The sequence below is a fragment of the Pseudopodoces humilis genome, chromosome 21 (genome assembly GCF_049639895.1).
Source record: "Pseudopodoces humilis isolate 2021_Gansu_Grassland_sample_001 chromosome 21, ASM4963989v1, whole genome shotgun sequence".
In the NCBI taxonomy this organism is placed as follows: domain Eukaryota; kingdom Metazoa; phylum Chordata; class Aves; order Passeriformes; family Paridae; genus Pseudopodoces; species Pseudopodoces humilis.
Window position 1 is genome coordinate 6,113,958 of NC_142220.1, and position 24,022 is coordinate 6,137,979.

Here is a 24,022-nt window from a genome sequence, read left to right on the forward strand (position 1 = left end):
CTCTGCTCAGGAGGTCAGGCTCTTCCCAGGACAGGTTCAGTGTTTGGGATGTGTTTTCCACGGGCAAGTGCTGATTCACTGAGGCAAGCATTCACTGAAGTGTATCGGCATGAACAGGCTCCAGGCAGGTTGTGGGGTGGTGCTTTATGCAAGGCAGGATGCTAATTTCCTGCCAGTCCACATCCCTGCATTGTTTGTGGTCCTTAAGCTCCTTGGCTTTTGGTTTCAGCCCACTTCTTTAGGATCTGTGGGGTGCAGGATCCATGATACCAGGTGCTGTGAATCCCACATGTCCTCCCTGGGTATAGAATCAGGCCTTGATCTGCTGTGTCTGTTCAGGCATTTGATTAAACACATTCCTTCACACTCATCCTGCATTTTACAAGGAGAAGTGCAGTGCCTGAAGTGGTGCCAGGGTTGGTCACACCCCAGGGCACTTTGGGACAGGACAGGAGGTGCATGGAGGCTCCCCTGCATATTGGGGAGGTACTGAAGCACCTTCAGGATGGAGATAAAGGACTGAGGTGTCACAGGATGGAGCAAGACTGCTGGAGCTCCAAAAACACAAACCAAGCAGGGGAAAACCAGATGCAGCCGAGTGTAGCAGATGGATGCAGAGAGTGGGGAGATTTAGTCCCAGCAGCTTTCTGGCTCATCCCTGCAGCCTCAGAGGTGATAGGGGACCAGTAACAGAGGGGACACTCTCTTTGCCAGAATTGCAGCTTCAGAAGCACCCCTGTCATGAAAGACAAAGCCCAAACCACTTCTAAGCGAGAAGCCTGGTAGCAGAGTGTTTATTTTAACTCATGTCCTGTGAAAGGGTTGAAAGTGCTTCGGTTTCCTCAAAGGATAGGAATGTTTATCAGTGGCTCTGCAAACAAAACCCAGATACCAGCAGAGCTAAGGGAGGGGTTCTGTTTGCACTTAGGTCAGGGATTTTGAGGGACACGGGCAGGAGCAGAAGGGAAGATGAGCTCCCCAGGGATGTGGCATGGGTACCAGGGCCGTGGGCTGGCAAGGAAGCTGCTCCATGTGGGAGCTGCTTAGGATGTGATGGCTCTGACACCAGCACGGCTCCCTTGTCCCTTCTGCTCAGGGATGGGAGCGGTCGGGGGCTTCCCGTGGAGGCTGGAGAAGCAGAGGGACTCCATGACTTCAAACCTGTCGTTTTGCAGCAGGGAATGCCGTGAGTCCACAACATTAAGGCAGCACAAAGCCAGCCCAGTGACCCAGCAAGGTTGCCTGGCTGTGGCAGCAGCTGTGTGCAGCAGCTGCAGGAGATGCTATCTTTGCTAAATAGTTTTGAACTTAATCCAGTGACTCCAAAGTCCTCCCATAGAGGTTTTCCAACAGGCCTGTGTGAGCCAAGGCTGCTACTGCCCAACAGCTTCCCAAGCTGGGGTAGGAGCATCTCTCCTGCTCACTCTCCATGACAGGCTGTGCTTTACTTTCCCTCCCATCTCTCCTCTCTTGGACAGGGCACAGTGTGTTTCAGGCCTAAAGCTCATCCCATAGCACATTTCATTAATTACAGAGATGGACAAAGGGGTGGGAATTCCTCTCTAGACAAGTGGCAGAACCAAACGTGACAGATCTGGGGGCTGGGTGGGTCCTTCTTGATCCGGCTGCATTTGCTGCCACATCCCCCCAGCACACCTACCCAAGTGTGTGCCCCTCACTCCCCCTTCACCTGCACCTGCACTGATGCCTCTTTATCTGATCCTTGCAGACAATCCTAGTTGGAGACAGCGGTGTGGGGAAGACGTCTCTGCTGGTCCAGTTTGACCAGGGCAAGTTCATTCCTGGCTCCTTCTCTGCCACCGTGGGCATTGGGTTTACGGTAAGAGCCCAGTCCCTGGACTGTGCACTCACCCTTGGGGAGCAGCTTTATTTGGGAAATCAGAATCTATGAATCTGTGTTAAGCACTGAGAACTGGACACTTTGTGTTGGTGTTGCTGGATGATGAGTTTGGTTTGGCTGTGTGCTTTGGACTGCTGGGAGGGATGAAGGATGCCTAAAGCTCCATATTCCAAAACCCTTGGTGGGGCCATGTCTGAGTGCAGCCTAATGCTTCACACAAAGGGCTGCCTTTGGAGCTGCCCTGATCTGCCAGGGAGATGCCAGCCTGTGTCCTGCTTGTGTCCTGCCCGGGGCCCTGGTGAAAAGTCAGGCAGATGGTGATGGTGCCTGGGAAAAGCACTCAGCTGCCATCCAGAGCTATTTGCAGAGCTGCCGTGGGGTCTCAAGTGACTCTGATGTGTGTGTCCCCTCTCCTGGGGGAGCTCAGGACAGGGACAGTGGTTGGGGACCTTATTCCAGAGAGATTGTCATCCCTTCAGCATTGTGAAAAGGCTGGAACTCAGCAAAGGGCTGGTACCCATGGGGATGTGATTACCCAAAGGAATTTTGTTTTTAGTCCAGGCCAAGGAAGCAGGAAAATGTGGCACCAGTGGGGGTGATGTGGGGCCAAGCAGCCAGGGACCAGCAGCCAAGGGTGCCCCTGCTGAGCTGTGGGCAGGCAGAGGAGGCTCAGCCACACCACTGATCTCTGCCACCTTCCAGCTGCTTCATTTCTCCCACAGCAAATTCCAGTGTGTGGAAGTGATGCTCAGCCAGGCATTTTTCCTGCCTAGGCAACACTCTGAGCTCCAGCATGGTTTGCCATATCCTTCCAGCCCCCTCCCCATCTTGCTGCAGGGAAGCTCAGCCACTTCCAGGAGCTCTGACTGCCTCCGTTCTCCATCTCTGGGCACTTTCCTGGCCAAAGAGCACACATAAACCATAAATCCCCCTGCTGGGTCTGAATGCAGTTACAGGACTGGAAATACAGGTTCTATTTCCCAGGGGGCAGAGGAAGGCTTGGCTGCTGCAGGAGTCGTCAGCCCCAGAAGGCACGGACATGGATGCCATTCCAGAGGGCATCTCTGCCGCTGAACCTCCTGCAGCCACACCTGGCCTTCACCTGGAGAGCAGCGGGGTCACAGCTCTGCGCTGGAGCCCTGCATCCTGGAATCCCAGTGGTGTGAGCAGGGATGGGAGAGATGGGATGGCCCTGAGATTAGCCCAGATGTGGGAGAGATGAGATATTCCAGGGAAAATAGATCAGGGAGGGCTCAGGGCTCCTGTTCATGAAGTGATGCCTGTAAAGGCTGAAGACCTTGGGCAGCTATAGTGCATGGACTCGTATGGGGTTTTATGGGACGGAGTTTTGGGTAACACAACATCCGTCTCCAGGGATTTCTCCCACATTCCCATGCTTGGGCTTTTCCCAAATGAAGTGCAGTATGAACTGGGCCCCAGTGGCTGGTGTAGGATGCAGGGGGCTGCGAGCAGCCGTGGGTAGAGGGAGGCCTGGCAGCCCAGGTGAGACGCAGGCACCATTGAACCGGCTCGACGTAACAGCTGCTGCTCTGCTTCCCTCCCGGCTTCCCTGCCCCACGGTGCTCACCCGGGGCCCAGCTCAGCACCGCTGGGGCTGCAGCAGGTGGGGTAAACCTCTCACCCCGGGGTGGGCTGCTGGGCTGGGAGTGGGAGCTGCCACCCCTACTGTCCCGGCGTGGCTGGGTGAGATTTGGCAGCACCGAGGACTCCGTGCCCACACTCTGTGAGGAGTCTGTTGATCTGTGGGGGTGAGCAGCTCCTCCTCTCCCCACCGATGTGTCCGAGGGGATGTGCCGGGGTTCTGCCCGCCGTCCAGCGCGGCCGAGCCGCTAGCAAACCCCAGCACCGCGGGGCCCCCGGTGTGGGGTGCAGTGGGGCAGGTTTCCACCCTTCAGCTTCTTCCTCTTCATCCCGTGCCCGGGCTGGGCAGGGAAGCGGCCGGAGCACGGCCTCGGGGGTGGCATCGGCCGGGGAGGAGGAGGAGGAGGAAGAGGAGGAGGAAGGCGGGTGGGGCAGCGGCTCCTGCTGGCCCCGCGGCGCCGGGACCCGGCGGACGGACCATGGGCGGCCCCGATGGGACGGAGGGGAGCGAGACCCCGGAGGGGAGCGGGGAACCCCCGAGGAGCAGCGGGGAACCCCCGAGGAGAAGCGGGGAACCCCCGAGGAGCAGCGGAGATCCTTTGGCGCTGCCCCAGGACTACGAACTGTCCGGCAAGGTGGGAGGCGGCATGGGGTGAGAAGGGATGGACCCTCCAAGCTCTGCCTCAGGGGAAGGTTTTGGTCCTCCCCCCGGCTCGGAGGAGACAAGGAGGGGTTTAGGAAGGGTCCCGGGGGCCGCGCTCTTCCTCCGCTGCTGCGATCGCGCCCAGGAAGCGGCAGCGAAACGGGGAAGGAAGGGAGGAGAAGGGGAAGGAGGCGACAGCCCCAGCCGATCCCCCCAGCCCTTCTCTGCCCCGAGAGGCCCCGATACAGCAGGTGCAGGGATTGGGGATGGGGGTCCCTGCCCCGAGAGGCCCCGATACAGCAGGTGCAGGGATTGGGGATGGGGGTCCCTGCCCCGAGAGGCCCCGATACAGCAGGTGCAGGGATTGGGGATGGGGGTCCCTGCCCCGAGAGGCCCCGATACAGCAGGTGCAGGGACTGGGGATGGGGTCCCTGCTCCGGGAGTGCGGGGTGCGGTCTGTGCCCCGGGGCTGGCCCTGCCCAGCAGCGGCAATAGGAGGGACCAGCTGCAGCAACCGGGCTTTGGGGGGCTCCCGGGGGCAGAGCAGCACGGCCGAACCCTAACCCTGAAAGCCCGTCAGACTTTTTCCAGGGCAAGGGGCTCCTGCCAGCCCCGCAGCAATGCCCCCCGTGACACAGGGCAGGGGAAGCACGACCCCATGCAGGCGATCGCAGCACCCCAAGGGCTCCGAGGTGGGAGCAGCATTTGAGCCCTGGATCCAGCCCAGGGTCCCTCTTCACCCACACCGCAGCATGGCGCTTGTGAATGTCTCTGCACCCCCGCCACGCCTTGGGGCACGGGGGGGACCCCTATTTCCTGAGCGTCCCCCTCTTCCCCAGCCCAGCCCAGGCAAGGGTTGCCCCAGGAAGCACCTTCCTCATCCGAGCAGCTCAGGAGAGGCACAGGACTGATGAACCTTTTACCCTCAAAATTCAATATACAGCCCTAGGCTGAGCTCAGCACTGATGGTGTCAGCCCCGACACTCCCTGCTGCCTCACTGAGCCAGTTCCAAAGTGGTCCTGCATGCTGCCACTTTCTCTAAACTGCTTTTATTCCTTTGCCTTTATCCTCCTCTCTCTGACTCCTCTCCGTGGAGGGCAATTTCCATGTCTGAGGGAGAAAACCAGTTTTCAGCTTGGTCTAGAACGAGGTGTAGGCAGAACTGAGCAGCGTTCTCAACTCCCCACAAGTCCTGGGGAAGGATTTGACCAGCAAAGTGGTAGCAGGAGACAGAGCATTTCTGGCCACCAGCTTTGGCATTTGCTGTGCCATCTGTGTGGAAGGTGGCTGTGTTGGGCTGACTCAGAGGCAGTGAGGCTGCAGAGATTTACTGTGTGAGCTCCAGCATGCTCACAGGGTGGATGTGCTGGGATGGACCTTCCTGCTGAAATCCTGCTCACTGCTATTTTTCATAAGGGGCCAGATGCAGTCAGGTTAATGATTGCTGGGCAGGAACAGGTTGCTGCAGGTAGGCAGAAAGAACACAGCATCAGGAAAGGCTGTGCTTCTGGAGCCCAGCATTGGTCCTGGCTGTTCCCTGCCTGAGTCCGGCAGTGCTGGAGCAGCTGGAGGGCCTGGGCTGATCCTGTTTGCTTAGCAGGAGGGGAAAGGCACCGTGTTTGCTTTGGTGTCTGCAGCAGGCACCAACAGGGAGAGAGTCCCGGACATGCAGGGTTTGCCCAAGCCATGCATCAGCCCTTGGGCTGGGCACACCTGGCTCAGGGGCAAAGCGTGGGTGGAGGTGGCTCCACACATTTGGGAGCTGTGGCTGTTCTAGGAGCCTCCTGGGCTGGGAGATGGCCATGGGCTGGCTAGGAGATTTCTCTTCTTGCTGCAGTACTTGTTTTCATACCAGCTCTCCCCCTCTTTCATGGCTGGGAGCTGCTCTGCTGCCCTGGGGCACCGCTTGGCTGCACCCACAGAGCTCCCATCTCACACCCAGCTCCCATGGGGCTTCCCAAACCCATCAGGACCAGCCCTGGGGAAAGAAACGAAGGGAGAGAAGGAACTGGGGAGGGCTCAGCACCAGTCAGGGGTGCTGCTCCCTCTTTGTCCTGCTCACATCTCTCCCTGCGCCCATCTTGCAGGTGATGTTACTTGGAGACTCGGGCGTGGGGAAAACCTGCTTCCTGCTCCAGTTCAAAGACGGGGCTTTTCTCTCCGGGACGTTCATAGCCACCGTGGGCATAGATTTCCGGGTGAGACCACCGTGACTGCCAGCCCCTCACCTCCCTTGACCCACACCTTGGCCAGGACAGGGTGCTGGGGAAGGGGAACAGGGGGTTCCAGCCTCTGTACCCCCAGTTATCTCCCAACCAGCAGCAGGTGCTTGCTGAACACCCCTCCCTGGGAGAGCAGTAACAGACAGACAAGGTACTGTCACCTCTTACTTTAAATCAGCAGACAGTCTAGGTTTATCCCATCCCACCTGTGTTCATGGGCTGGGGGTGTGTGCTGGGCGGGCAGTACACTCCACCATGTAAGCCAACAGCTGGAGGTGACAAACACTGGTTGCTGTAATTTCATGCCTTGAAAGGGCTGAAATGGGCTGCTGAGAAGTTGTTAGGGTTACCAGATCCTGTTCAAACCCCCATGCTGTTCTCTGCTCAACAAATTTCAGCTTCAGGGTCTCTCTAAGGGTGTCCAGGGAGGCACAGCTGTTTGCAGCACTGGACAGAGCAGGAAGGAAGTCACAGGGCAGGGGTCTGCCCACAGCCACAGACCTGTGTTGTGTGTGGTCAGTGCTTCCTCTGCCACCACAGCTGCAGCTGCTCCAGTTTTCTGCCACTTCTGCTGCCCTGGCTGTGTTTGGCTTTTGGTGGAACTCGGGTCTTGGTGATCAGGGCTGGGGGAGAGGGAGAACTGTGGGTTTGGTTTGAAGGGGCCTGTCCTTATGATAAAGTCATGAAAGAAGGAAAATCTGCTGCATCCCACTGCTGGGCTCATTGCCAGTGTCCCCAGAGATGTTGCCAGCCTGTAGGTGCCTGCTCTGCCTCATGCAAGTGTCCCCTTCAGCAGCTCATGGCTCACTGCTTGAGGTAATCTCCAGAGTCTCCTAGGGCATGTTTTTGTTTTATCCAGCCCATTTGCTCAAATGCTGCCATCTCCACATGGGCTGAATTTCCATTTCAAACAATTCCAGGAAACCAAATTATTTATAGGGGTCTTTTCTTTCCACACTCCAAGTATGATTCTTTAAGAGTCTTTAAATAGCTTTTCAGTAGTTTTTGCTTTTCTTTTTTTCTGGCCTCTGGAGAGAAGCGCCTGCGCTTCCAAGATGAAAATTGCTTAAGCCTCAATAGCTGCATTCCCAGCTCAGCTGGAAATGCCTCTTTCCTTTCCCAGTACCAGCCCAGCCTGGCTGCAAACCATCCTGACCCAGGAGATTTCCTCCTGCTGTGCTGCATACGGCTGTGTGCTACATGCAGCCCCTCCAGCTCAATGTTTATTACCTCCTTTAAGAACCAAGCAAGGCTCCACCAGCAAGGAAACCCGAGTGGGACACCCAGCATCACCCAGTGTGTGTGATCAGGCAGTTTGTAGCATTCAAAGCCCTTAAATTACTGCAAACGGGTTAAATTTTTAGTGCAACAGCAGTTCCTGAGTACATGGAGCTGAAGAGTCCCGTCGGAAAGATCAGGGCTCTTTGGTGAGCAAACATAAAAGCACACCAAGGTGTTATTAATAAATGCAAATTTATGTGTGGTTCATCCATGCCTCCCCACTTCCACAGCTCTGCCAACTTCCCAGGAGCTGCTGCAATCCCAGAGTTTCCTGGCAGGAGCCAGAGCAGGTTCCTGGGATTTTCTGGACAGCCAATGTCATTAACTGATCATTAGGGGACTTGGGAGCCTCGGGACAGGGACTCTGGCTGTAGGAGATGGACGAGGCACTGGATCCAAGGCAGGCTGGGATCTTGTCTCTGCTGATTCTGTTCTTCACCCTGACTTGAGGGGTTGCTGCTCTGGGATGTCCCTGTAGCTGCCAAACAGGCAGGATCATGGTTTGTAGCAATGAGGCTTCAACGTCCAGCCCTACAGGCTTGACTTCATCCCACTGGTCTGGGGAGAGCAGCTGAGGGGCTGTGGAATGCTGGCTCAGCACCAGGGCTGGCTGGCACATGCACCTTTGGGCTGATAAACGTGCTCTCCTTGTCTTCTGCAGAACAAAGTGGTGGTCGTGGATGGTGTGAAGGTGAAGTTGCAGGTGAGCTTTGGGAGGGGGGAATAAATTTCCAGATGAAAACCCACCTCAGGCTGAGCGTGGTGATCCAGCAGGGCTGTGAGCCACAGGAGCAGACCCAGCTTGGGGAGGTTGCTCTCCCTGCTCTCACCAGGGCAGTTTCTCAGCAGATCTGGGACACAGCAGGACAGGAACGTTTCCGCAGCGTCACCCATGCCTACTACCGGGATGCCCAAGGTGAGTTTGGGGTCCAGCAGGGATGGGGAGACCACCCAAAGCACATCCCTGCAGTGTAGCAATGCCTCTGCCTCTTCTCCTCCAGCCCTGCTCCTGCTCTACGACATCACCAGCAAGATGTCCTTCGACAACATCCGCGTGAGTCCCACCATGGGTCGGGAGTGTTTCTCCCCAGGGACTGGGGTGCCCTGCTTGGCTGTCTGGGTGTTTGGGGCAGTTGGGAGCCTGTTTTACCCGTAAGCACTGGCTGTTCTGGCCAGACCCAGCCAGCTGGGAGCTCATCCCAGGGCACCTGGCTGGGTGCTGCATGGCTGGGTGAGTTTTGTTTAAGGTGAATGCCTGAGGGGGAAAACGTGGTTTGTGAAGGATGTGAGCTAGTGCCCTTGGAGATGGGGCGGGGCATTTTCAGGACTGCTCGTCTGTGATGCTGGAATAATTCCTGTGCCAAGAAAAGTCATTATCCCTGTCCTCGTGGGGGAGAGATGGGGGTGCTGAGGGGGTGTGAGGCCTGAGAGAAAAGGGAGTGGGATACTGAGGGGTGAAGGGCTGAGTTGGGAGGGACAGGAGTGCCCCTCACCCTGACACAGTCCTGCTGCCCTACAGGCCTGGCTGACGGAGATCCATGAGTATGCCCAGAAGGACGTGGTCATCATGTTGCTGGGCAATAAGGTGTGTGCAGGGTCCCCGTCCACCCTGGGGTTTGCTGTGCTTTGCCATGCCCTTGCCATCCCCACGGCTGTGCAGGGATGGAGCTCTGCCCACACCCTCCGCTGGGCTCTGCCGCTTTCTGGGCTCAGCCAGGCCCCGAGGGGATCCCAGGGCTTTGGGGGGTCGGGGAGGGCGGTGTTCCTGGTAGCCAGCGGGTGGCAGCACGAGGCTGAGGCTCCAGGTACGGAATGCTCCTCATATGGGATGCTTTGGTATGGAATACTGCTGACTACAGGATGCCCACCCAGGCCTGGATGCACCCCTTGTACCTCAGGTAACCCCAAGCCCTAGAGGCCCAACCAGGTCCCAGATTCTCTCTAGGAGTCCTGGATGCTGCTGAGTGCCCAGTGCCCAACTGGATTTTCCCCTGGGACTGGATGTCCCCTTGATCTTGGATGATGCTGGGTACTTGATGCTCAGCAGGGTACCAGAGCCTCTCTGGGTCCTGGATGCCCTCAGGTACTGCCCCAGGTCCTCAGTGTCCCCAGGTCCCAGGTGCCCCCTGATATTCTCAATTCTACTGGGTCCCAGATATTCCACAGAACCCAGATTCCCCAGGCAGTAGATACTTCTGGATCCATGATGCCCCTTGTTCCTTGCCCCTGAACACCCCACACTGCTGGTTTGCCAGATGCCTCAGGGTGCCAGCTGGCCTGGTGTGTGGTAACATTTTCCTTCCCTTTGCAGGCTGATGTGAGCAGTGAGAGGGCTGTGAGGACAGAGGATGGAGCATCACTGGCCAGGGTGAGTTGTGCCAGGGTCTAACCTGACTTCAGCACCCCCAGACAATTTCTTGTCACTCAGGGTTCCCATGCAGCCATGCCATCCCCTCTGAGTGCCCAGACCTGGCTCTTGCAGGGGCAGCATAGCAGTCACTTGCATGCAAAACCTGGGGAAGGCAAGGAGGGGATGACCCTCAAGCCTTGTCCAAGCTACAGGGATGATTCAGAGGGCCAGGGGGGCATCTTGGGGATAGCCACTGATGGGGTCGTGCTGCTCTTGCAGGAGTACGGAGTGCCTTTCATGGAGACGAGTGCCAAGACAGGCATGAACGTGGAGCTGGCCTTCCTGGCCATTGCCAAGTGAGTACCTGGGGTCAGGGGATTGAGCAAGGGAGGTGTCCCCTGCAGCCCCACCCCCTCCCACACACCACCACAGTGTGGGAGGGGTAAAACAGCCCCACTGCTCTAGGGAGCTGAAGCAGCGTGCGGTGCAGTCGCTGGATGAGCCCCGCTTCCAGATCCATGATTACATCGAGTCACAGAAGAAGAAACCCAGCTGCTGTGCCTTCTCCTGAGGGTAGCTCAGAGGAGCTGGCAGGCCTGGGGGCCCAAGCAGGAGGCAGAGCAAGGCCCAATCCTGCCCTCAAGCACTGGCGGGAACCAAGCTCTGACAAGCCAAGGTGGATGGGGCAGTACAGTGGAGCAGAGTGCATGAGGAGAGCCCTTGTCCTGATGCCAAGATTCAAATCCTGCTGCCCTGCAGAGCAATGACCTGTGTGCCACCGTGGAAATCACTATGGTGTGGTGACTGCCAGCCTGGGCAGCGAGCCGTGGTGATCCATCACCTCCATCACATGAGCAGGGTGCAGGCCACAGCCACACACCTCACCAAGGGACCCTTGGAGTGGCTGGAGGGGCTGTGCCATGGATGAGCCCCCTTGTAGCCCCCAGTCCTGTCCTCCCCTGCAGCTATTCCTGCTCACAGCACTGCTGTTGTTCAACTGGAAGGGCCTGGTCCAGTCCCAGTGTCCCTGGTGCTGCCAGGCTCTGGCTTCCCTCCAAGGAACCTCTACTCTGCCCCCCTGGGCTGCCCCACACCCTGATGTCCACACTCACTCGGCTGTGGCTCTTCATTTCTGCAGTTGTTGCCAATGGCTTTTATCCTCCTGCCACCACAAAGGCAATGATGTCCCCATTGTATCCTGGTGCTGCTTGAGGGAAAGGCTGGAAGGGTCCAGCCAAACCTGCTCCCTGCCCACACAGCTGATGTGAGAAGTAAAATTCCCCTGGCAGCATCCAAGCAGTGCTTGGGGCATTTCTGGTACACACAGCAATTTGGAAAAACTTTACTTCCTCCATGTTGTAGCCACAGAAATTAGAGAATTTATTTTTTTTAACAAGAAAAGCCTTTTTCATTTCAATGCCTACAGACTAAACCACTCCAGCCTCCTGCAGGAGATGCCCATGGTGGCATGGGTGATGGTCCAGCCCCACCACCTCCCAGGCCAGGCTGGGTTCTCCCCCAAAATTGCCCATGTAATACAACTATGCCTTCCTGCTGCTGGCAATTAGCAGCTGGAACCCATTTTCTGCAAACCAGATGCCTGAGAGCCTTCAGCCAGCAAACACTGCTCTGTTGGGGCTCAGGAACATCCCTAGTGCTCAGCCCAGTTCTGTTGCTACCTCGAGCACTCTGTCTACTCCCCTGAACACTATCCAGAGAGGTCAGGGAATATTTGGTTGTGTAGCTGAAGCATTGATGCAGAGAGCAGCTGTGGAGGGTATGGCACTCCTGCACGTAGGAGTCAGGGACTGTCCACCACATCTGTCCCCATCAGCATCTTCCCTGGCCCTGCACCTGACTGCTCGTGTCTTGCCTGCCCCGGTGCCTCCTTCACCTCTGCTCTGCCCCAGGGTCTCTTCTTTGCAAGTTTACAGATTAAAGCTGAGTATTTTTGAGGCTTTGCATCTGTATGATTGTTTATTGCGTGAGAAATCCCTGCCCTGGGTCTGCAACGTGGGAGGCTGCTGCACACAGGCACTGCAGAGCGGCCAGGCCGGGGGGCCCTGGGAGCAGCCGGGAGGAGGGGGAAGCACCCATGGCCCCTTCCTCCCTGGTGGGGGGAGGCTTTCATTGCACACTTCAGACAGACCAAAGGTGAGAGGGGAAGAGTAAACATGGCCTGTTAAATTAAAACCAACCTCCTCCCCTGCTGTTCTCATGGTACGGAGTCCAGCATTCCCCAAATAACTCTGTCTTCCCACCAAAGGCATTGCTGCTGCCGCTCGGCTGATGTCTGCAAAAAAATGCTGGGTGGCTTCAACACAAACAGACGTTGGCTCTTTTCTCTTTCCCTCCTCCTGCCTGAGCTCCTTTAACTTCACTCCAAGATGCAAAGGGCAGGAGGAGGCAGCTGGGGCGCAACGGTCCTGCCTGTGCCCTGCGGTCCCACAGGCATTATTGGACCAAAAGCAGCTTCAGCTGTTTCCTTTGCTGCTGCCTTTCTTCCTTATCACGGGCCCTTGCTCAAACCAGCCTTGCTGGAGCTGGGTTTTGTTTCCTGACTTAGCACAGGGCACCCAAAATGTGCTCTGCATCTGCCCTTGCAAGAAACTCGCTTGTGGGGCTGTGGTGCTCACACCCCCCTTGCCAAGGGGACGGCTGTAACACAGGCAGTAGATCCCCTGGTTCTGGGGCCATACCACAACACGCTTGCCCTGGTTTTCCTCTCTGCAGGCATTTGCTGCTGGCCTCCGTGGGATTCCTCTCTGCCGCTTTTCTCAGGGCCGAGCGGCTGCGGGCGAATGCTCAGCCGAGTGGAGGAAACAAATGAGCCCATCCTGTGCTCCCAGCTGGGTCCCACGGACCTGCAGCACAGCCACTCTGAGCACACGGGGGTTCCTCTGCCGCTGAGGTCCCTGAGCAGGGTTTTGGGGCAGAGCACTTTGTGAGAGACATGTCCCATGGCATACAGCTGTCCCCTCCTTGCTTGCCTGTCTGCAGCTCGGTTTAACGTGATCCTGGCTGTCCTGAGGACCTGTGTCCAGGAACTTCACCCAGGTCCTGCACTGGGAGACACCTATGGTGTCTGTGCAAGCCTCTCTGGGACAATCCCAGCAGCTCTGTGTGGCACCAGCAGCCCTGCGGCACGGCTGGAGCAGCCCCGGCTTGTTGCTGCCTTGCTCTGCCCTGACTGAGCCCAAAGCCCAGGATTTCACACGCTCATGACCCCCTGCAGTTACTTCTGCTCCTCAGTCCATGAGCAGAGAACACGGAGCCAGGGCAGAGCAATCCCCTGGGGTTCCCTGCATCTCCCCCGACTCGGGCCCCCAGCTCTAGGGTGCTGAGCAAGGTTCAGAGGCGGCTGGGGGAACAGGGCTGGGATCTCATTTCCACTGCAAAGCGAGTTACCTGCCCTTTTCCCGGCCCACTTTCCCACGAAATTTCGATTTGGCGATTTTATTTTACTGTCGAAGCTTCAAGCACCCCTCCACCTTGTACGTCGGAGCAGCGCTGGGACCGACTGCACCCTTCGAGGACTGTGCGAGGGTACAGGACGGACATTCCCCGGGAGGGCACCCGGTGTATGCGGCGGAGCGGGAGCAGCCGGGAGCGTCCCGCCGTGGGGGCTGTGTCCGAGACGGTGGCAGAGCCGAGCTCCGGTGTTCAGCGAGGATCGGGAGTTGCCGCGGCGCGCTCGGGTAGGCGCAGAGAGAGGCGGAGGTGGCTGCGGGGGGCGGCCCAGCATTACCGGGGAGCGCTCGGACCCCAGCGGGGAGCGGCCCGGGCCCGCTGAGGGCACCCGGCCCGACCCGGAGGCGCCGCGCCCAGAACGCCCCACACGGGAAGAGAGCTCATTTGCATACCCTCCCCACATATATTTGCATAACAACGCCTCCTAATTTACATAGACACGCCTACAAAATATCCTTATTTGGCGGGCATCATCCCATCGCGCTGTCCCATTGGCGGCCGCCGGCCTCCTCGCCCCGCCCCCTATATAAAGCGTGCGGCGGGCTCGGTGCCGCGCAGTGCGCTGAGCGCGGCTGGCGGGACGGGCTCGCTGCTGCTGCCGCCGCTTCCCTCGCCATGAGCAGCGGCGCGGGCCCCGCCGCCCGGCTGTGCCGCCTGGAGCGCGGCCCGGACGGGTACGGCTTCCACCTGCACGGCGAGAAGGGCAAGCCCGGCCAGTTCATCCGGCTGGTGGAGGCGGGCTCGCCGGCCGAGCAGTCGGGGCTGCGTGCTGGGGACCGGCTGCGGGAGGGGGACGGCGAGAACGTGGAGAGGGAGAGCCATCAGCAGGTGGTGGGGCGGATCCGTGCCGCCGCCGGCGCCGTCAGCCTCCTCGTCGTTGACTCGACGGCCGAGGATCAGCTGGCGAAAGGCGGCGGGGCGGGTGCGGAGCCGCCGGTGGTCGGTGGGCAGGCGGCCCCGGTGCCGGCCGAGCCCGCGGCGCGGGAGCCCAGCGGTGGCGAGCAGCGGGTAAATGAGCGGCCGGGGGACTGAGGCTGGGAAGTTTTCGGGACACAGGCTGTTGTCCGAGGAGGAGGGGTCGCGACTGGCCGCGGTCGTCGCCGCCTTACAGGCGAGCGAGCGGGAGCCGCTGCCGCCGCGTCTGCCCTGGGCGTCGTGTGTGGTTTCGATCTCGATTCTTCCTTTCTTTTTTTGCTTTGCTTTAAGCGCAGCTCCCCAGAAGCCCCGGGTCCTGCCGCGCCCGACTGCTTTGCCTTTTTTGTTTTAAATATTTTTTTTTCTTAATAGTCCTGTCTCCCAGCTGTTTCAGTGACAGGCAGGGGCAGGTGGGCACACGGGGCTGCTTGGACCCATAACTGAGCCCGTTGAGTCCTGTAGCCCTTCAGCCCATCCTTGTGCTGCAGGAGTGGTAAAACGGGGTGAGAAAAGCAGCAGGGCCAGCATTGACGTGCAGCTGAGTCCAGGACCGGACTGAGGGCGATTGTCACTAAACCACCCCAAAATACAACAAAAACCCTTGGCAGAGGGTGTTTTTTGGGGCTGAGACTGCAGGTATTGGTGGTGGTCACTCCTGCTTTGAGTGTGTTGAGGCTCTGCTGTGGAGTGGAGATAGCAGAGCCCTTCCCGGGCTGGGGGCTTTATCTTGGCAGTCAGTCCCCACAGATGCTTCCTAACTCAGGAATGTCGGCCTTAAACACGCGTGGGAGTGAGCAGTTGCACAAACAAAGTGATGTAGAAAGGTGAGGAATTGAGAAACAGCTGACCTTTCATGCCCCAAGCGGTTCCTAAGAGACGCTCTGGGAGATAATGCTGCTCTTTATTTACCCAGCAAAGACGTGTTTGTTGTTACAACAGGCATGTGGATGGCTTCCTGGGCAGCAGCCTCTTGGTGTCCCCAGTGTGAAAATCCTTCTGGGGAGATCTTATGACCTGTTCCCAGAGAGGTTGGTGCAGTGGAACCTTCCCAGTGTTGATGCTGAGCCCCAGGAAGACCTTGGTGCCTCACTGAGCTGTTGACACGCAGGGTTTTGCTGAGGATTCAGTGGTTTTGAGCTGTGTCTCCTGTTGGACTTTATAGCCTTGTGCTTGTTCCCCTGGTTGGGCTGATGCACTGCAGGCACAGCTCTCATCCCAGCCTGGCTAAAACATCACTCCAGCACCTCTGTGATTACTTGGGTGGAAACAGCCAATGCTGTATCCCTGTGCTCTCTTGCTTGCTGTCCCCTGTATCATCCCATGTCCCTTGTGAGTGGCCCTGTGCTGGGCTCTGGTGCTGCCCCATGCAGGGAGAACATGCCTGCTTTCCCATGTGTCACAGTGCCAGTGGTGCCTCAGGGCTAGCAAGACTGTCTGTGCTCTGCTTTCTGCTCCCAGACCTCTCCATGGGCTGGGAAAAATAAAAGGGATTTAGTTTGATTTCACCTGAGTTGTTAATGCAGCTCAGGTGAGTCCTCTGCCAGGCTTGGGGGCTGAGGATGTGTGGTCCCCAAAGAGGATGGAGCCCTCTCATGCTATGGGACCACTGCCTGCTCACTGTGTTGGCAGGAGTGATGGAAGGAGCTTAGGAAGCTGGAGATGCCCCACAAGATTTTGGAAGACATCCCCAGCGGGTGATACCTCATGGGCTCTGGGGGATAGCCTTGGCTGAAGATTCCCCACAGTCTTGGGGAGCAGGCTCAGGGCACAGCTCACACACAGTTACCACTGGCGGTTTCTCTACTAGTGGTTTCTCTTCTCACTAGAGCAGGAAGTGGGTGACATGGGGAGACATTGCCACAAGGCCCCAGACAGTTTCTCAACAGGTAGCAGCAGGAAATCTTGCAGCTGGGGGCAGGGCCCAGTGGAAAAGGCAAGTGGGTTAAGAGATTGCCCTGGCCAGGCACCCGTGAAGCAGGGTGGGAAGATGCTGGGCAGGATGCTGAGCCAAGCTGGAGCAGGCAGGAAGGGATTTCTCTCCAGTGAGGCAGGAGTACACTGGTGTCCTGTTCCCAGACACTGGCAGGCAACTGGTGCTGGCTGCTCCATCCCCCTGCAGCCCCATCCCATCACAGTGGGTTGGTGGGATTCCCTGGGATCACAGGGGAAGTGGGACATTCACACGTGTCAGAGTCCTGTTTGCATTATTGGGCTGGACTTGCCTTTATTTGTTTAACAAGCCTGGAGACGCTCAAGAGCTGGGAGAGCAAGAGCTGGGAGAGCTGCTTGTGGTGAGCAATGTTTAGCATCTCCCACCTTCCAGCAGAATCCATTCTCTTTCCAAACTGTACTGGGTCCTGCGGCATTGGGACTGCCAGGGGCTCAGACACCCCCACAGATCCCTGAGGCAGTTGTGGAAGATGCATAATGGGCTCCTTTTTCATTCCTATCAAACCCTGAGTGTGCAAATCCCCCGAGGCTGCAGTGGAGGTTTTGAGCCTCCCTGGGGAGCTGATCCATGCACCCATCTGCAGTGCTGAGCCAGCGTGGTGACAGTTTCACACCTCTCAGGTCAGCCCCATTTCCTGGGACCCTGTGCTGTGAAGGTGTCCCCTCACCAAGAGCTGTGACAGTTTGTTTCCCCCTGTGTTTGTTTCCGGAGGCTTCAGCTGCTTGGGAGTGTCTTGAGAAAGTTTCATGCAAACCACACAGTGTTCCCAGGGCAGCACCTGGTGCTGCCAGCACGGTGCCCTGCTACCAGGGCAAGGCATTTACTACCAGCCCCAGGCTTCCCTCTTGCAAATTTAGTGTTAAATTAGAGCCCTCCCTGCCAACAAGGCTCATCCCTCCTTGTAAAACCTGGGAGAGCCTCCCAGGGCTGGGTTTCAGAATATAACAGGGGGTAGTTCCCCTGGCATTGGGAGCATTGCACTGGGGTAGCTGGTGTTTAATTAGGAAATGAATTAAATTTCCTCTCAAGGCAGCTGCATGAAAAGCAGCTCCAGTCGAGCAGGACGTGACAGGGATGCTGCAAGGAGGCTGCTTTGCATCCCCTTTGTATGAAGCCCGAATGTGTGCGCCAGATTTTGGGACCCGTGTGAATTTGCTGGCCCAGGCATCCTCAGAGCTGTTGTGTTTCTCTGAGTAACTGGGAATGTTGCTGCCGCCAGCAGGCTTGGTGCTGCTTGTAGGGCTGCAGGGAATTTCCTGGGACTTGAGGCTTCGCAAGCTGTCCTGAAATTGCTATTGAGGGGCTGGAAAATGGGGAGTGAGTTCTGACATACTGTGCAGCTGGGGTCCCCACAATCCTGGGATTGCTGGTCCTGGCAGGTGCCTGAAGGTGCTGCAGAGAGAGAAGCATCTCCGTGTGTCCCAAATCCTGTTTCAGGGTAGGAAGAGCAGTGTGATGCTGCAGAAGTCCTCATCCCAAGCAGGCATCTCTGCAGACAGAGGTCTCTCTGCATTCCGTGAGTGTAGAGGAGAGGCATGGGATGTCTGTGCAGGGGGCTGATTCCAGCTTCCCCCCCTGCCCTCCCTGACAGAGGTTGTGATTGCTCGTAAGGAGGCTCTGCCGGCTAATCCCTGTCCCAGCGTGGTGGGAGAGCTGCTGGCCATGCAGGACAGGATGCAGCAGCTTAGAGAAATTAGGGGCATTTCCGCTGCCCAGCTCCGTAGCCACGGGTCTTCTCTCATCCCGGGTGTTGGCCCAAAACCCTCTCACCTCACGTTCAGCCCAAAGGGGACGATATGACCGCTGGAGGATTGGATGCATTTATTTTCCTCTCTGGGAGGCAGAATGGTGGCTGCCTGCAGGGTTTCTGTGATTTGGGGAGGGTGCAGGCAGCCTGGCACGCTGGGCTGGAGGAGCTGCCAGCTGCTGATGGGGGGATGCTGAGGGTCTGGGTCGTGGCTCAGCTGGGCTGCCCTCGTGCTGAGTGCTTCTGCCTTGGCTAGCTGCCTTTGCAGGAGCAGTGCCTCCCTCACTGCTGTGACCTACCCCTGTGTCCTGAGACATCTGTCCACCCTGCAGGGCTTCCCATCCCCCCAAAAAATTCACAGCACCAGCATCTCAGGGAGCCCAGGCTGCCAGGGCTTTGTTGGTCTGGGTGGGAGCAAAGCCCTCCCTCCTCCTCCTTGCCCGGGAGCGCTGCCAGTGCCGCTTGCTGGGTGCTCCCTCTGGCTTTGTCCTGAGCTATCGGCGTGGAGTAACCCCACAGTGATGCCAAGGGCACTGGGAGCGTGGGTGCTCCAGAGCCTGAACCCTTTGCTCAGGGTCGAGCCAGGGCAGGGATCTGGGGAGGTGCTGCCTTCCTCCAGGCTCCAGCAGCTCCTGTCTTTAGCCCTTATTTTGGGTATTGTCTGTCCCCATCATTGTTTGGGATCTCTGTCTGGGTGGAAGATGCTATCACACCCTGTTGAACCTGCTGCCACCTGGGCATGGTGGGGATGGGGAGGTGGGAGGGGTGAAGTCGAGAGGGTCACAATCCTCCACCCAGCTGGGGAATCCACAGCTGGGCTGTTGCACTGAGCATGTGAAGCTGAGACACGTGGAGAGCGAGTCCTGCATGCCGGTGCTGAGGCATCTCGGGATCACCTTCACTCCTGGCAGATGTGCTGGGTGCTGCCTGCACCTCCCTTCCCAGGGTGGCAGCCAGACTTGACCATGAAGGAGGGTGTTGTGCAAGAGGATGGGGCTTTATCAGGGCTTTATTGCAGTGTTTGGCTTAGCAGTTGTAAATGTGTCACCCCAACCTGTGTGGGACCCAGTGCCACACAAGTGTGTCACATATGGGGTGTCAGCACCCCAGGGTCCAGGTTTTCCCTGCAGTGGGCAAAGGTGATTTCGTGGTAAGAGCAACAGTGCTGTGCAGGGGGCAAAGAGCACCCCGGTGCAGGTGTGCCTGACAGGGCCTGTCTTCAGTGATGTTGTGGGTACCAACACAGAGTAAATCATCTCAGATGAAAGATTAAATACTTGCCCCCTTGGTGAGGAATATTCCAGCAGTTTGAGTGAGGTTGGCTGCTGGGAGAGCCCAACCAAAGCCCAGCTTCTGGTGGTCAAGGTAGGATCAAACCATTTTATATATAAATTGTAGAAGCAGTATTGGGTGCTAGGGTCAGAGCAGTTCTGACAGTGACACATACAGGTGTCTGGTTCAGGTCACCTGGTTCCTCTGATGCTTCCTGGACATCCCACTCCCTGCTGGGTGAGCAAAGGCAGTTCCTGTGTGCCAGACTCCCAGGGATGCTCTTGCTTCTTCCTGCTGCTCACTGTGTGGGGAGCTTAGAGGGCACCAAATGGGCCAAGTGCGTGGCTGTGGCTGCCCCAGCGGGGTTCCCTGGCTCCAGGTACTGGTGGATCCACAAGTCAAGATGAAACCAGGTGCAGATGAGCTAGGTGTTGCCTCTTGGAGAGGTGAGCATCCCAGTTGCATCGCCCAGTGGAGCTGGTTTTTGTTTTGCAGTCCTGGAAGGTCATGCCAGGGCATGGAGGTGCCTCAGCATTACAGCTGCTCCATCTGGGTTCTGCCCTGCCTCTTCCCTGCTGACAGTGACTGTGGGGTGCTCTGGGGTGGGGGAATCTCCCTGACCCCATGGCTGGGTTTGCGATGGAGAGGGGCTACAGTTGGCAAAGGGGTAATGGAGGGGACCTGTTCAAGCCCCTGAGACCTTTCCAGTAGCCAAAGCTTCCCCAGTGGGATGGGGTGGAGTGTGAGTGCTTCCCAGCAGCCTGGGCTGTGTTTCCTCCTCCACCTTCAGTTGCAATCTTGATCCCAAAAGGAAGAGCGTGGTCTGGGAGCACACACATGATAACATGTTTCTTTAATGTTTCACTGCAATTAGTGTTCTCTGCACCTAATTAATTAATTAGAGCCCAGGGACATAAGATGTTTGGCACCCTACATCCCATCTTGAGGTGTCAGTGCCCACAGATGGACACCCAAGGATGGTGTCCCTGCCACTCCAGCAGCTGTCTGGGGTTCCTGGTGCCACCCTAGGATGTTGGGGACCCCAGGAGCCGTTCACCCTACGATTGTTCCCATTGCAGGAGGAGCTGAGACCTCGGCTGTGCCACATGAAGAAGGGCCCAGATGGCTACGGCTTCAACCTGCACAGTGACAAGAGTCGCCCAGGGCAGTATGTGCGTGCTGTCGACCCCGGCTCACCGGCTGAGGCAGCAGGGCTGGCCCCCCAGGACCGCATCATTGAGGTGTGCTGGGGTGAGGGGAGCTCTGAGGGGTCTCTGAATAGCTTGGGTGCCTGGGAGACAGCTGCCCTAGGTCAGGAAGGCATGCAATGTCCCTGCTGCTGCTGCTGGTGGTGACTCACAGCACAGCCACCCGACCTGCACCAGCCTGCAGGTCCCCACCCCGGGGTGCAGCACTGTGGAGGGTTGGGAATGAGCATTAATTAGCTATCTGGGGGGTTAATTAGCAGTAGCATTGTCCCTGGGATGCCCCTGGGGTGGGGCAGGCTGGGGACAAGGTGCACAATGGTCACAAGTCCTGCTGTCAGGTGTGACCAGGGTGGGGATAAGCTCAGGTTTGTGCCAATGGGATGATGATCCATGAGAGCAACGAGCAACTGAGCCCCAGCCCTGCTGCTCACCAGGGTGTGGTGCTGCTGCCTTTTCTGGGATGAAGCTTTCTGGAGACCATGGCATGGCACAAGGGTCCATGTGCTGCTGGGAATTCCCTGCCAGCTTTGCCCATTCAATCCCATGCCAATCACTCAAAGGAAAATCTGCTTTTAATGAGGTTTTTTAAGCTTCATTGCTAATCCCTGCAAGGCTGTGAATGCCTGTGGGAGCTATGGGGCGGCTGTACTGGGATTGTGACTGGTTCCAAGGTGGGTATGTGATCACTCCATGGATGTCCCCCGGCTCCAGTGGTGATGTGGTGCCTGCAGGTGAATGGTGTGTGCATGGAGGGCAAGCAGCACAGTGATGTGGTGGCAGCTATCAAGGCGAGTGGTGATGAGACCAGGCTGCTGGTGGTGGATGTCCTCACAGATGAATTCTTCAAGAAGTGCAAGGTGGTGCCCTCAGAGAAGCATCTGACAGGTAGGCTGGGGACTGTGCTACTGGGAGGGGTTTGTGCCACCTCTGCTGGCTCTGTCACCTTCTCACCAAACCTAAGGGTGCTGAGCTCTGGGAGGTGGTCTTACCACCCTCAGGCCAAGCAGAGTCATCTGGCTTTGGTGTCTCCCTGCCTGGCTAAGGGCCCCATGCCAGGCTGGTGGGGCTGACATGGGCACGTTTATGGCCCTGGGTTGCACTTTGGCAGGGTTTATGGCTTGGGGAGCAAACAAGCATCAGCTGCCCTTTGCTCTCCTCTATGGCCCTCTCCCCAGGAGTATGGGGAAGGGGGCTCACTGGGCTCCACATCACAGCTGCCATCATGGGGATGTGTCTGGCAGCATTCCCCTGTGCCATGGGGCTGGCTGCAGTGGGTGGTTAAAAAACTCAGGACCTGGCCACACCCTGGGCAGTGTTGTGTGAGCCTTGGCCATGGTACAGCCCTGGCTTGCCCTCCATTGGCAAGGGGTCAAAGCAAACACATCCTCACCTGATGCTTATCCCACAGGTCCCTTGCCAGAACCAGTTGCCAATGGTGATATAGGGAAGGTAAGAGCCTTGTCTTGATTTTAATTCCACCTATGCCCATCTCCAGTCAGGGACACTCCTGTTCATGTCCCCTCTGCCCATGGGTGGGTGATGCCACCAGACACCACAGTGGTCTCAGGCTGCCACTGGGAAGGGAACTGGTGTCCTCTAGAAAGGGGGATGCTTGTGGTGTTGAGTGTCATGGAGGTGGCTGTTCTCCTCATCTCTTTTGCCTTCTGATGCTCCAGGGTTGGGAGCCCTCATGCTGCAGTAGGAGAGTAGAACCAAGCTCTGCAGCTACCCTCCTTCTCCTTCTCCTGCTCTTGCTAAAGCCAGGGCAGTCAGGCCAGGGTTTAATCCTTCCCCGCCCTGGATGGGCAGTGCTAGAGGTATTTATGTGCCTGGAGTTTACAGAGGATTATGTGTTAGGAGGATGGCCCCCTGGATGGGACTTGCAGTTCTGGAGGCTGTTCTCAAGCCCCAGGGCTGGAGCTCACACTCCCTCCCTGCTCCCCCCAGGAAAATGGTGGAGAGCCACAATCCAACTCGGTGTCTGAGAGCCCATCCAGCCCGGCACCACTGGCCGTGTCCCCCAACTCCAGCGAGACCCACAGCGAGGTAGGGCTGGGGATACCAGAGGGGGGCAGTGGCTGGAAAGCAGGAGCTGGGCTGAGCCCCCAGCATGGGTCTGTCCAGGGGACACACAGTGGGGCTGACACCTCCTCTCATCCCCAGCCTCAAACACAGGAGGGTGATAAACACCATTCAGCATCTGGCTCCCTCCTGGACCTCGACATCCCGCTGGCTGTGGCCAAGGAGCGGGCACACCAGAAGCGCACCAGCAAGAGAGCACCCCAGATGGACTGGAGCAAGAAAAATGAACTGTTCAGCAACCTGTAAAGGCCCTGAGGCAGGGTGAGGGTCTTCTGGCCCTCCCCAGCCCCATATCCACCTCTCCTGCACTCCTCTCCTCCCTGCCATGGGCTCCTGGTGGAGATGTGGGGCTGCTCCCTACCACCCTGACTCAAGTGCTGGGGTTTGGTGGCTACTGAGCATCCCTGCAGAGCGGTTCTGGGATGTGGATGCTGGGGGTGCCCTCTCCCAAAAGCTCATCCCCAGCGTGCTTCTCCAGCCCTGCCTTGAAGCCCTGCACACCCCGGTAGGCACAAGCAGGGGTTTGGGAGGGATCAAGAATTTGGGGTGGCCCAACACTCCTGGTCCCTACAGTCCCCACTGTTCCCTGTTTTTTTCCCCATCCCAAATCCCATCTCCATTTGATATCCCCCCAAATTATCCTTTAACTGCAAAATATGAGGCTTTTAGTGTCTTCTACCATATCCCACCTGCCCAGCCACTGACCACAGCCGGGGTGTGTGACCCTGACCTGGCAAGCTCCGTCCACAATGTCCCTCTGCCTCCCCAGCTGCAGGGAGGGGTGCAGGTGTCCAGCATTGGGAAGTGCCCAGCACCCTGCCCTGGGGCAATTTTGGGAGAGGAGAGGGTGCCTGGAGCCAGCACAGCAAGCAATAATAGTCTCCTTTGCTCCCACACACTCCTGGAGACAGAGCCAATCAGGGTTTGAATCCAACACTGTTTAATTTAAAAGCTTCTTATAGACTTTTTTTTTTTCTGAAATAAGTGTTTTTCCAATCACTTTTTTTTTTTAACTTTATTTTGTGGAAATTCTTCCTGTGGGTGTTTTGTTTCCATGTGCTACAATCAGGTGTTGTTGTACTGTTGAGCTCAAGAGAAATTCTGTTTACTGGAATAAACCTTTCTGACTTCACAAGTCTGGTTTAAGTCTAAATTCTTCCAGAGCCTGAGGGGGTGCAGAAGGCTTGCTGTGGCCAGGGGCTTAGGGGAAAGAGAGGTAACTGGGGGACACTGGGCCTGGTTTGGTAACCCCTCAGCACCTGATGGGGACAGGTTGAGGGGGTTGGGGAGGCACCAGCTGGTCCCGGTGGGGGTTAATGCCTCAGGGTGATTAATGGGCTTTAATCCCCCGGGGAGTGCAGGGGAAGGGGGGAGGGTGAAGCAAAGCTCTGATCTGGGTCTGCCAGCCAGGCTGGA

The 24,022-nt window shown here is 57.5% G+C and overlaps 2 protein-coding genes across 4 annotated transcripts; both read left to right on the forward strand.

The window, feature by feature from the left end:
• Nucleotides 1–1,749: 1,749 nt before the first annotated feature.
• RAB37 (RAB37, member RAS oncogene family) lies at nt 1,750–11,922 on the forward strand. Of its 3 annotated transcripts, none has more exons than XM_014255793.2 (9): nt 1,750–1,840; nt 6,195–6,305; nt 8,272–8,313; nt 8,460–8,526; nt 8,612–8,664; nt 9,130–9,195; nt 9,922–9,978; nt 10,240–10,316; nt 10,426–11,922. In XM_014255793.2, the coding sequence occupies exons 2-9, from the start codon at nt 6,198–6,200 to the stop codon at nt 10,529–10,531; spliced, it is 576 nt and encodes a 191-aa protein (XP_014111268.1). In that variant the 5' UTR covers nt 1,750–1,840; nt 6,195–6,197; the 3' UTR covers nt 10,532–11,922. The 3 variants fall into 3 exon arrangements, with proteins under 3 accessions (XP_014111268.1, XP_014111266.1, XP_014111267.1); XM_014255791.2 differs by lacking the exon at nt 1,750–1,840 and adding an exon at nt 3,922–4,098; XM_014255792.2 differs by lacking the exons at nt 1,750–1,840; nt 6,195–6,305 and adding an exon at nt 3,922–4,098.
• A 2,051-nt stretch (nt 11,923–13,973) lies between these two features.
• On the forward strand, nt 13,974–23,741 carry NHERF1 (NHERF family PDZ scaffold protein 1). The gene is made up of 6 exons (XM_014255785.2): nt 13,974–14,439; nt 20,396–20,557; nt 21,256–21,409; nt 21,933–21,973; nt 22,472–22,570; nt 22,688–23,741. The coding sequence occupies exons 1-6, from the start codon at nt 14,047–14,049 to the stop codon at nt 22,850–22,852; spliced, it is 1,014 nt and encodes a 337-aa protein (XP_014111260.2). The 5' UTR covers nt 13,974–14,046; the 3' UTR covers nt 22,853–23,741.
• The last annotated feature ends 281 nt before the right edge of the window (nt 23,742–24,022 follow it).